General features: G+C 36.8%; 1 protein-coding gene across 1 annotated transcript; it reads right to left on the bottom strand.

Annotated features, from left to right (window-relative positions):
- Nucleotides 1-4,127: 4,127 nt before the first annotated feature.
- LOC306867950 (5-hydroxytryptamine receptor 3A-like) lies at nt 4,128-10,491 on the bottom strand (the record flags this gene model as incomplete). The annotated part of the gene is made up of 9 exons (XM_079413906.1): nt 4,128-4,441; nt 5,390-5,554; nt 5,810-6,020; nt 6,773-6,891; nt 8,399-8,568; nt 8,662-8,768; nt 9,602-9,646; nt 9,748-9,899; nt 10,437-10,491. 9 exons carry the CDS (start codon nt 10,489-10,491, stop codon nt 4,128-4,130), a joined length of 1,338 nt encoding a protein of 445 aa, XP_079270032.1.
- Nucleotides 10,492-12,168: the final 1,677 nt, after the last annotated feature.

The following is a 12,168-nucleotide window of genomic DNA, read 5'->3' as shown; positions in this document are numbered from 1 at the left end:
ACAAGCATCACTTGGCTTTTTAAAGGCAATGAGCCTTCGGGGTTATGTACAATAGAACAAACAAAACAAACCCAGTACATATTAAATTTCATCCCACATGAAATTGCATAAACTTTCGTTTTTGAGCTTCTGATAAGTCTCTATATGGACTTTAAGGCTATAAGTACAAAGGCTGTTTCCATCTCAGTGTCATCTACCTCCAGGCAGTTTATTTGTCTCACAGTCAAACAAAACACCAATCTACATGCACAAACAGGTTCATAAAGGAAATATATGCAGAACATTCAAGAGTCAATCCAAATTTGCAAACTCTTTCCCCTGAAGGTTTTAGATGTTCCTTATGCTAACAAAGGCAATAATAGTGCATTTAATCTGGACAGCTATATGGAGAACAATTGTTAGTTTATCCTGGGGGTCAGCTACTTCTTTGTGATAAATTTTTAATTTTCTTAAAATTGATTTAAATATTTCTAAATCCTAAACCTGTTATTGTCAGGTTAAATACCAAATTATTGAAATATTATTGAATTATTGACACTATTGAGAAATGTGTGTTTGATCCCTCAAAGTACAGTATTGTACTGCTTCATCCTATCAGTAATTTAAAACTGTGGTGCAACCCCAGTGTCCTGGCCAAATTTGCCCATTGACCTCTATCAGTCATAGCCTCCCTATCTATGAATTAGCTGCATACATAAAATTTTATCACTATCATTTTTATTATTATTCTGTGGCTTTGTAGATTCAGCAGTGGTGCACTTTGGATCTCTAGTAGCCACAAATAGTAAAAATCTTAGGAACTGTAATCCAGAATGGATGACAATTTAGCATCTACACTGGGTTTTCACACAAGGTTTTAATTCAAGAACCTAAATTATATAACTTGAACTGTTAGTCATTTACAAGACTAAGCAATGAGTGTGAGAAGAGAACAGGCTTTAAATAGGGTGAGACTGATTTGGTAACAAGACACAGGTGAATGCAATCAATGATCAAGAGTCCAGGCAAAGGATTATGGGCAATGTAGTTTTGAGGGCGTGACAACAGTGTGAGGTGGAGTGCCCTCTGGAGGAGCTCAGCTGGTGATCCTGATGCAAACTTTGTAGTTTAGGGTTTGTTAATAGCAGAATTGGACCTTAAAAATAAAGTGTGACCAAATCAGTGTAAGCTCTTGTGTGTCAGCCGCGCCACAAGGATACGTCTTCTACGTTTGTTTACGCTTTGATTTGAATGAAAACAGCACATAAAATCACAGACGCGCTAGAGAAGTGTGATAAGATTTCCTATCGCGAAGCTGATGGTCAAATATGAGATCTATTTGAATTATTTAGAGAAACAGCCACTTTAAAATGCGATGGAGAAAGCCGAACAGTATCTAAAAAAGGCAAATAAACTAAAAAGACTGATGAAAAGAGGAGAAAACAGTCTTGAACCAGCACTAATATATATTAAAATCTTCACCACCTTTACTAGAATTTATCACGTTTTATTGTAGGCTTATTTATTGTGTAAAATGTAGTCTAACTTGTAGAATTTAGATTAGATAATCTGTTAAGGGAATAGAATTTTCCCTATAGATTTGTATTACAAGTGGCATGTTGTAGCTATATGTGCAGGCGGTTGTTACTTCATAACAAATGCTATATTGATTAATTAAAAAAGTCATTATTGGCCTGGTAATGATTAATAGGCTAGTCTTAATATAACAAATGCTACAGTTAAGAACTATACGTGGCCTTCAGATATTCCAAAAAATGGCATAGATTAAATCATTAAGAGCTTGATGATCTGTTAAGGAGTAAGAAATAAACAATATCAATATAAGAAAATGTTAAGTTAGACTGACTTAAAATGGCATGTTGAATTAGAACATTCTGTCACACTACAGCCAATAAGTGAAGTGAAGTGACATACTGCCAAGTATTGTGACCCATACTCTGAATTCATGCTCTGCATTTAACCCATCCAACGTGCACACACACAGCAGTGAACACACACACACCGTGAACATACACCCGGAGCAGTGGGCAGCCATTTATGCTGCGGCGCCCGGCGAGCAGTTGGGGGTTCGGTGCCTTGCTCAAGGGCACCTCAGTCGTGGTATTGAGGGTGGAGAGAGCGCTGGACATTCACTCCCCCCCACCTACAATCCCTGCCGGCCCGAGACTCGAACCCGCAACCTTTCGATTACGAGTCCGACTCTCTAACCATTAGGCCACGACTTCCCCCATAAGTGCCTAAATATTATAAAATACATTATATGTAAACAAGTATTTGTTAACTATGATGTTACTTTATTGCACCAACTTTGCACAGATGATAGCACAAAAGACAATTTCACAAAAATAAATATATAAGCAAACAAACAAATAATCTTTATGAGTGAGCATGACCCAGGACTCTACTAAAACAGTTCACACTTCAACCCCCCCCAATGTTCAAACCAAAACTACGCCTTTGCAACCAGAGGAGACAAATTGTTGAATAAAGTCGCGGTTTTGCGCAGGAAAAGTGTTCTCATCGCTTCATTAAATTCAGATTGAACCACTGATGGCAGATGGACTATTCTGACGATGCTTTTCATACTTTTCTGGACCTTGACAGTGCAATTTACTATGCAGTTAATGGGACAGTCACAAGCCTCCTGGTTTTCATCCAAAATATCTTAAATTGTGTTCCGAAGACGAACGAAGCTTTTACGGGTTTGGAACGACATGGGGGTAAGTGATAACTTTACTTACTTACTTTTGTCATTTAGCAGCCGCTTTTGTCCAAAGCGACTTACAAATAAGAAAAAGTAACTAAAACTAAAAAGTTACAACTCTATAAATACTATCTACCCACATATTTAAGAAAATAAAGAAATTAAATAAAATTGACACATGCATATAACAACATTTCAATAATAAACATATAAATAAAAAAATAAAATAAAAAGCGATACTTCTATCCCTTGCCGGTGTCCCTGCCCGGTGGAGTCGCACGGTAGAGTCGATGGTCTTTACACTCTTTGGTCTTCACACTAAGAGGGCTTCACACGACGACTGCCGCGACCGCTGCCGCGGTATAATAACCTTTATTATACCAATCCAACAAATGATCATTTCAATTCAGCTGGACCTACTTTCCTGTTTATCAACTACAAATGGCCAAGCAAGTGCACACACTGACAAGATACACGATACAGTACGGGACCAAAACCAAATGACCAAATTTTCATTTTGGGGTGCAGTAACCTTTTAATAGTGAGAATTGGTCCCTATACTAAAGTGTTACTGTAGATTATTCTAATATGTAATAAAGTGCAATCAACAGATTATGTTTTTTAGTAAAACTAACAAACCATATAATTTCACACCAAATTCAGTTTAAACCATGAAATCCTGGTTTGTTTTGAGCAGTTAGCCTAATCAATGTTTTTGTCAATAACCCTCCTGGTCCTGCCTGGTCCTGTTTAATCTCAATCAATACCACACTGATCTTTTAGGCCAATGCTGGTAGTTTCAGGTCTGTTAAAGGAATAGTTCACCTAAAAAAATAATATTCTGTCATCCCTTGTAATAAATGTATATATGGTATATATATACATACATACATATATATATTTATACACACATATATATATATATATATATATATATATATATATATATACTTACATACATACATACAGGTATATCATAACTTTTTTTAGCTTCTGAATTTATTTAGAAATATGTGCACTGATAAATGATCCACAACATATATTAAGAATGACACCATTTTCAGTTTTGATTAAATAACATTTCTATTTGTTGTTATAATTAATGCTACAAAAATATATTTGAGAATATAGTGGTTTATACAAGTAAAATTCCTTTTCAATCTCAAAAGCATGCAGAAAGATTGCACATTTAATAAGACAGTGATAATTACAAGTTAGGCTATTTTGTATTTTGTTTTGTATTGATTCCCAAGATTTTGTTGATATTCTTATAAATATGAAGACATCAGTATTTGATGTCCTGTACATTATTCAGTCATTACTTTGTAAAGTTTGCTACAGATTATATACACCAATTAGGGGGGGTGGGGGGGTGGGGGCAGAGCTGATCTGAGAAACAACAGTGCAGTGAAAGGGACTATTGTTATGTGTATGTGTATGTGTATGAGTCTGAGTCTGAGTCTGTGTATGAGTATGAGTAGTCATAGTAGGCATCTTCTCGGTGGGATTCATCCCAGAAGTCTAGATTTTCAACCTTACAAATGTCTGTTCGGGTGATAATAAGTATAATTATGGCATAAAGTATGTAGATGATTATAAAAAAGCCAAAGCAGAATTTTTCTAAGAGGTAAGCAAATGCCATTTTACTCTGAGCCTCCTTTTCTTTTTCATCCATGGTCTCCAAAAAGTTCACTATTTTCTGGAGTGAAGCCGTCTCTGAAGCCAGATCACCTGTATCTGCTGATGCAGACCAAATTATTTATGTCATTGTAATGTTGATCTAAATAAAACTGAAGTGTCATTTCTGCACCACTAACACAAAATAAATTGAAAAAAAATAATGAGGTTGAATTCACCAAACAGTTGCACCACTTTTGTATAATTTGCGCTAAAGAAGATCATTTTTGATGAAATCAAACAGTCCATGTGACATTAGTGGCTCATCTTCAGTTTTGCGAAGCTACGAGAATCCTTTTTTTTTTGCACAAAGAAAACAAAAATAACAATTTACTCAACCATTCTTCGCACGCATGAACGTAAGCTCTCCAAATAACAATTTACTCAACCATTCTTCGCACGCATGAACGTAAGCTGCGTAATAAGCGTTGTTTATGCGTGCGTATGCATTGTGATACTCTCTAAAATGGAGGACAACGTAACTCGGGGGAGAAGAATGATTGAGTAAATTGTTATTTTTGTTTTCTTTGCGCAAAAAAAGCATTCTTGTAGCTTCGCAAAACTGAAGTTGAGCCACTGATGTCACATGGACTGTTTTACTGATGTATTTACTACGTTACTTGCGTTGCTGTCTATGGAGGGTCAGATAGCTCTCCAATTTCATCAAAAATATCTTAATTTGTGTTCTGATGATCAAATGTCTTATGGGTTTGAAACAACATGAGGGTGAGTAATTAATGACAGAATTTTCATTTTGGGGTGAATTAACCCTTTAAGTAGTTTTACAGTATATGGATGGCTGATGGATAAATTTAAGTCATGGCCACCATTTGTTTGTTTTTTAAATGCATTGTGAATGGCATTTAGATGTTAACTTTAGGCCAGGATATGAGAAAGCATATTACTGTTGAAAAACATATATTACCTTACACATTTGCACTTTTTTTTTTTAAATTTAAAGTAAAGGCTATAAAAGCTAATTAACCTGTGTTTCTCATCATCTCATACCTTTCTCCTGATCCAGGCCGTCATTTGTTTTAGTGCTGTTTGATGGATGAACTTTGGTGGAGCGTCTGCACACCAAGAAGCTGTCGTCTACAGACAGACGTGTTAGCACTATGGAAGCCAGCATACTCATGACCAAACACACCAGACAGAAGCTGAAGTGGTAATCTTTAGAGGAGAAAACAGAGAAAATGCCATCTACTTAATATTGTGCATGATGGTGTGATGCTAGTGATTTTGACTACGTATTTTCTATATTAAAAGCCTGTCTTTTTTAAAGCATGTTGTTCGGACTAAACACTGTCAAAAGTACAGTAAAAGCACTGCCAGAATCACTTTACATCAGCACAGTAAAACTGCATACCACCAAGTTTTGTTCAAAATGGAGCAGATGTTTCTCTCTCTCTCTTTTTATTCACTTACGGAGGAGGGGGCTACAGTAGCCACTGTTAGGCAGGTGATCGCTGAGGATGAGGAGGAACATGGTGAAGCTCAGGACCAAGGTGACCTTAAAATAGTTGCGTTCTCCTCCTTTGAATGGCAGAGCAAAGCTCACCAGATCAGCCAGCAGTACCAGTCCACTGGGCAGGATCAGGCTCACAAAAGCACTGAAGGGGTTAATAGACAGAGCGACCTGTTCAAAGATAAAAGCGATTTATTAATATACAATTATGGTTTATTTCCTTAATTCACAAATTATTTAAGGACCTATTCTCGCTATTAACTAGTTGCTTATTAGCATGCATATTACTAGCTGGCTGTTTATTAGTACTTATAAAGCACATATTAATGCCTTATTTTAGATCCCTTAATCCTACCCCCCACCTAAACTTTACAACTATCTTCCTAACTATAAACGAACAGCAAATTAGGAGTTTATTGAGGGAAAAGTCATAATTAAAAGTGAATACTATGTGAACTATAAATTCAGTTCACATCCTGATGCTTTGTTTTTATTAGCATTTTAATAGTTAGATTATGTTTATCTAATAATAATAATATATTAATGTAAGTAGGCCCTGGCCCCTGGGTTGAGAACCATGACATTAAAGTCATCAATTTCTTGAGGCCTGTGTATATGGTTGTACAATGGACCATTTAGCCTATGTTTAAAAAATGCTGGGTTAAATACAACCCAGTGCTGGGTAAAATATGGACAAACTCAGCGATTGGGTTGTTTTCAAGCAACAGTTGGGTTAAATGTTTAACCCAACCTTCTGGGCAGTAACCCAACCTCTGGGTCAAAACAACCCAATTGCTGGGTTTGTCCATATTTAATCCAGCGCTGGGTTGTATTTAACCCAGCATTTTTTTTAGCGTGTAACAAGCTCTCTAAACTCAATGCTCTTGATCAGAAGTTTAGGAGTGAATGAGTAATTTATTTACTTGGAGAAAAACACGATTTGAGGAATCCATAGATTTGATCACGCTAGTAGTCTGCCACTCTCCTCGACTGCCGCCAACCAAAGTCACATTATCAGCGATCTGGAGTGTGAGTGCGCAAGCTAGATCAAACAAACAAGAGGACATATTCAAGTTATTCAAATTAGGGATGGGCATTTTTGGCTATTTCTTATTTCGATCATCAATAGGTTTAAAAAACGATTAATCGAGTAAGCAGGGGCGTGTGCGGGGGAGGGGCATGGCCTGGAGATAATGAAAATATCTGAAGGCTGTTATGAAAATGAATGTTAAAAATAAAAATATGACATGAAAACAAGTCTATGAAAACATTAACACATGTTAGATTATGATTATGATGCAGCAATGTTATTAAAAAAGAAGAATCTAAAAAAGAATAGCTGCCTGAGGTGAAGCTGACTTTATGCCAATAAACTGAAACCGGTTCTATGACACTATCAGATAACTTAGATACATAACATAAACGTAACTGTCACGTTCCCTCTCGGGACACAAGGAGCACGGAGACGTGGAGGTATCAATAATCCCTTTTATTGAAGATACACACAATGAGACGAGGCGCTTGGGGAGAGACGAACATCAATGACGATAAGACCGGACACAGGGGCTAGGAAACACAGGACTTATAAACACTAGGAAAACAAGGAACAGGTGTGGACTAATCAAACACAGGGCTAGGGACTAATTAAACTAATGAAGACAAACGAGGACAGGAACAGGAAGGCCAAATATGGGCACGGGAGGAGGGGAAACACAAGACAAGGACTGACAGTAACATTAAAAAAGGATGCATATGCAAGAGAGAGAGAGAGAGAGAGAGAGAGCGCTTATGTCATTAATGTTTATGTCACTTATGTCATTAATGTTTATGGCAAGTGATTCCTAAAATTGCCTGCATGTTTTCGAAGCCATACGAAGTAAAAAAATCACTGATGCATTATTATAGGATCGGTATATTTTAAAAAGAGACATCTAAAAGCAATATGACCGTCTCAAATAACTGAACATGGTCACTGGTAATATGCAGGGCATTCAGCTGCATGTAAATACATGTTAACATCTCAACGCAATACTATTAGATTAATCAGATTAATCGAAGCCAAGCTTCTCTCTCTTCTCACGTCCATACTTTGAACCTCATGCTGTTGCAAGCTAAACAATCAGAGCTCAGGGTGCCGCCCAAAGTGCTGCTATACCAATCCTTATTTATTTATTTATTTTCCCACGATCATCGTTTTCATGATCGATCATCGCTGTCACGGCCAAGTACTCGAGTACTCGATTGCTGTTGCACATCCCTAAAATATAACTTCCACAGGACTGATTCACTAAACAGCTGCTGTAATTCACTTTAATCAGGCCATGAGATATTTAAATGAAGTCATTGTCATTCTTTTCAGTGCAAACATGTCTCATTTCCAAGTAAACTAGGCTATTATAGACCGTATTTATAAAACTCTATGTGCTTGGCGCAAACTGTGGAAAACAGGCACAAATCATTTATAACGTTTGCATAATCGAAATATTCCCCTGGTTAAAAACAAATGGTCATGATCTGTTTAACAAATATTCTTGTGATTTCACTCTTACTTTTCTGGCTCCATCCATTGATGGCCACAGGGCATGACCCCACCACAAAGGGGTAGTTGAAGAGGTTGATTTGACAGCTCACCGTCGTGAACAAAACAACCGCATGGTTCACAGTCCCATCCCGCCTCACCTGGACATCATTAGTGTACGGCTCCATGGTCGTTTCTATTCTGAGTGCAAACAGAGGGAACTTACGACATCTTAACAACATCAAAATGGATAAATAATATATGCCATAATTCAGCATCAGTCTTGAGACTCACGCATTGTCCAAAACTATCCGAGGAATCCAGATTGTATCAACTGGCATGACAATTGTTGGAAATCTAGATTTCTCTTGCATCCATCCAAGATCAGGATCCTTCCATTCCTGCAGGGCGGAAAATAGAAAAATGCATTCTTTACTTTCTATTTGTGATGAAATTTTGTGACAATTTTAGTGAAAGAAACACTTTCACACTTTATTTTAAGGTCCCAACTCTAGCTATTAACAAAGCATTAACTACGGCTTTTGCCTCAATAAACTCCTAATTCGCTTTTTATGAATAGTTAATAAGGTAGTTTAAGTTTAGGATTGGATACAGAATATGCTCATGCAGAGTATGTGCTTTATAAGTACTAATAAACATTCAATATGTTAATAATATAGGCATGCTAATAAGCAACTAGTTAACAGTGAGAACTGGTACCTCTACTAAAGTGTCACCACAGCTTTTGCAACAAAACAGTTCTTCGAAATTCTGAATATTGCATGGTATTTACATGTAACACTATGACACTAAATTACAATAACTGATTTTCCTACATAGCTCTGCTATCGTGTCTCTTATATATCTACACATTCAAGTTTCTTAACACAAAAGTATTTTTGTTTCAGATTATTTATTTAAATTGTAAGTAGCTGTGTAATAAGTGGGATAAATGCACTGTCAGTTACTCAATATTATCCTGGTTTATAGAACTGCTGAAAATAAGAAACATCACACTCTTGATAATAATGTTATACTGGATATCAGCACAGCTTCTGCAGTTCTAAAATTCAGTACAACAGCACTCTAGCTCATGTGATATTAATTTCGCACTATAGAATAATTAATAGTATTCAGATAACTGAATGTTTACATGTGAAAATTACTGAACCAAACCAAAAGGTTTTTGAGGAAGATGGTAGTGACACTTAAAAATTGTATTTTGTCTACTCACCATGTTTACCTTGATACGGCTGGTCATTTGCATGACCTTTGTATCCTAAAACATGGTGGAAAAATTAACATACAGTTGTTATGTGTAAATATATTTGTGTTTTTTTTAACATAGAAGATGATCAATAAGACAAAAGTGGCACTTACGAAAGACAGTGTCTCATATTGTATTGAAGTGATGTTCACTATGATGGTACAGTTATCATTCTGTGGTGCACTGAACAGTTCTTTCTTTACCCGAGCATTTGCCAGACAGCGACGATCACAGGGAGCCGTGGTGGAATTACCACCAGCAAACACTACAGGACCAATTGAAAATGTTACAAACTACATGACAAAGTCAGTTATGATACAAATTAAGTAAATTACACACAGGCAATTAAAAAATAACACCATGAATGGCTCCACTTTAGTTCGGGGAACAGTTCTCACTACTAACTTTTAACTTTGAATTTTGCTTCAATAAACTCTTAATTTGCTGCATATTAATAGTAAGTCAGGTAGTCAGATTATAGGGGATCTAAAATATGGTCATGCAGAATAAGGCATTAATATGTGCCTTATAAGTAGCTACTAATATATAGCCAATCTGCTAGTAATATGCATGCTACTCTTAGTGCAAATTGTTCCTTAAAAGAAAAGTGTTACCTTAATTTATATTGAAAAAATGTGGCATTTTCACCAGTGGACTCTGACTCCACATTGTATACATATATAAAAATCAAGCTCATCCTTTTGGGAAGGCTTCTTTATCTGCATGAAAATAATAATTATAATCACGTAGCATTTCAATTACGTGAGAACGTGTATTTATTACAACTGGAGAATTAGTTTACCTAGTGGAGATGAACAGAGGAGGAGCAACAATGAAATCCTGTGTGGAAGAACCATTTCAGTTCCTACAAACAATCAAAATAATCAATAAAAATAAGCAATTACACCTTCTTTTACATGCATATATCTTTTTTTAAGAATGTAAAACTGATAAAGGTTTACCTTTGCTAGCAAACTGCCAAGAGAAACTTCAGTTGACTGTTTATAGTTTTTGAGGGAAGCAAGGATCATTTGGCTCTTTTAAAGGGTCGCAACTCTTTGAAAACCACTTGGATGTTGTTACGCAAGACAAACAAAATACGACCCAGCTCATATCCAAACCATATGTCTATTAAATTTGATTGTACTAAGACTACAGATGAGATTTTGTGAGACCTCAGCATTCAGTTTATTGTTAAACATCACAACAGAGCACTAATTATTTGCTGGGACAGTCAAACAGGAGGTCATTCTATGGTTCACAAAGGCACAGGAGGCCATACATGAAAACAATCACTGCACATTAGCAAACTCTTCCACTAGGGTTTTAATTATGTTTGATGGTGTAGAGAGAGACAACAACACATTAATTAAGGGATGTCCTCACTTTATATAGTTCTAAAGGACAAGGCAGCTCTATCGTATTTTGTTTTCATAGCAGCCTGACATATTCATTATATTTGAGATGAATTAGAGTTTCACTAATAGTCAAATCAAGTCACCTTTATTTCTATAGCGCTTTTAACAATGTCAATCGTGTCAAAGCAACTGCACAATATCAAAAAAGGAAAATAGTGTGTCAAATTAAAAAGTTAATTATACAAATTAACAGATTAAAAAAAAGATTTTCAGTTAAAGGCATTTCATTATTGAATTCAGTGATGTCATCATCCAGCTCAGTTCAGTTTAAATAGTGTCTTTGCAATCAGGTCGACGATATCGCTGGAAATGAAGTGTCCCCAACTAAGCAAGCCAGAGGCGACAGCGGCAAGGAAACAAAACTCCATCGGTGACCGAATGGAGAAAAAAACCTTAGGAGAAACCAGGCTCAGTCGGGGGGCAGTTCTCCTCTGGCCAAACGAACCAGCAGTTCAATTCCAACTGCAGCAAAGTCAGATTGCAAGGGCTCAACTGGTTCCAGTGGTCTTTCCCGATGGCTGTCTAAGTGGCGAGGTCCTCACTGGGGATCTGTCTCCGGGGCTCATCCAGGTGTCCGGCCTCCGCTGACGATCAGGGCCACATACATAATCTCCAGGCGCCGATCCACCATCTGATCCGGACACGGACTGAGAAACAGAATAGAAATTTGTGTGTTATGGGAAGTGTTTCCGGTTCCGGTTGATCTAATTAATGCAGCCTAACAATCCTTTAACGGATTTGAATGATAGAAGTGTATTAGTGTGTTATGTGTAAGCCAGGTTAAAGAAATGTGTCTTTAATCTAGATTTAAACTGAGAGAGTGTGTCTGCCTCCCTATTAGTATTAGGTAGATTGTTCCAGAGTTTGGGTGCTAAATAGGAAAAGGATCTGCCGCCCACAGTCGATTTTACATTTACATTTTACATTTAGTCATTTGGCAGACGCTTTTATCCAAAGCGACTTACAATTGGGGAATACACAAAGCGATTAATCTTGAAGAGGCAATCAGACAGAGGAAGTGCTCGTAACACCAAGTCTCAGTCATTGTTCAAATAAGTACAAGCTAGTAAGCGGAGAGAAAGATAGAGGGAAAGAGTTTTTTTTTTTTTTTGAGTT

This window comes from Barbus barbus (assembly GCF_936440315.1).
Source record: "Barbus barbus genome assembly, chromosome: 4".
Lineage (NCBI taxonomy): Eukaryota > Metazoa > Chordata > Actinopteri > Cypriniformes > Cyprinidae > Barbus > Barbus barbus.
This window is presented reverse-complemented; position numbering and strand designations above follow the sequence as displayed.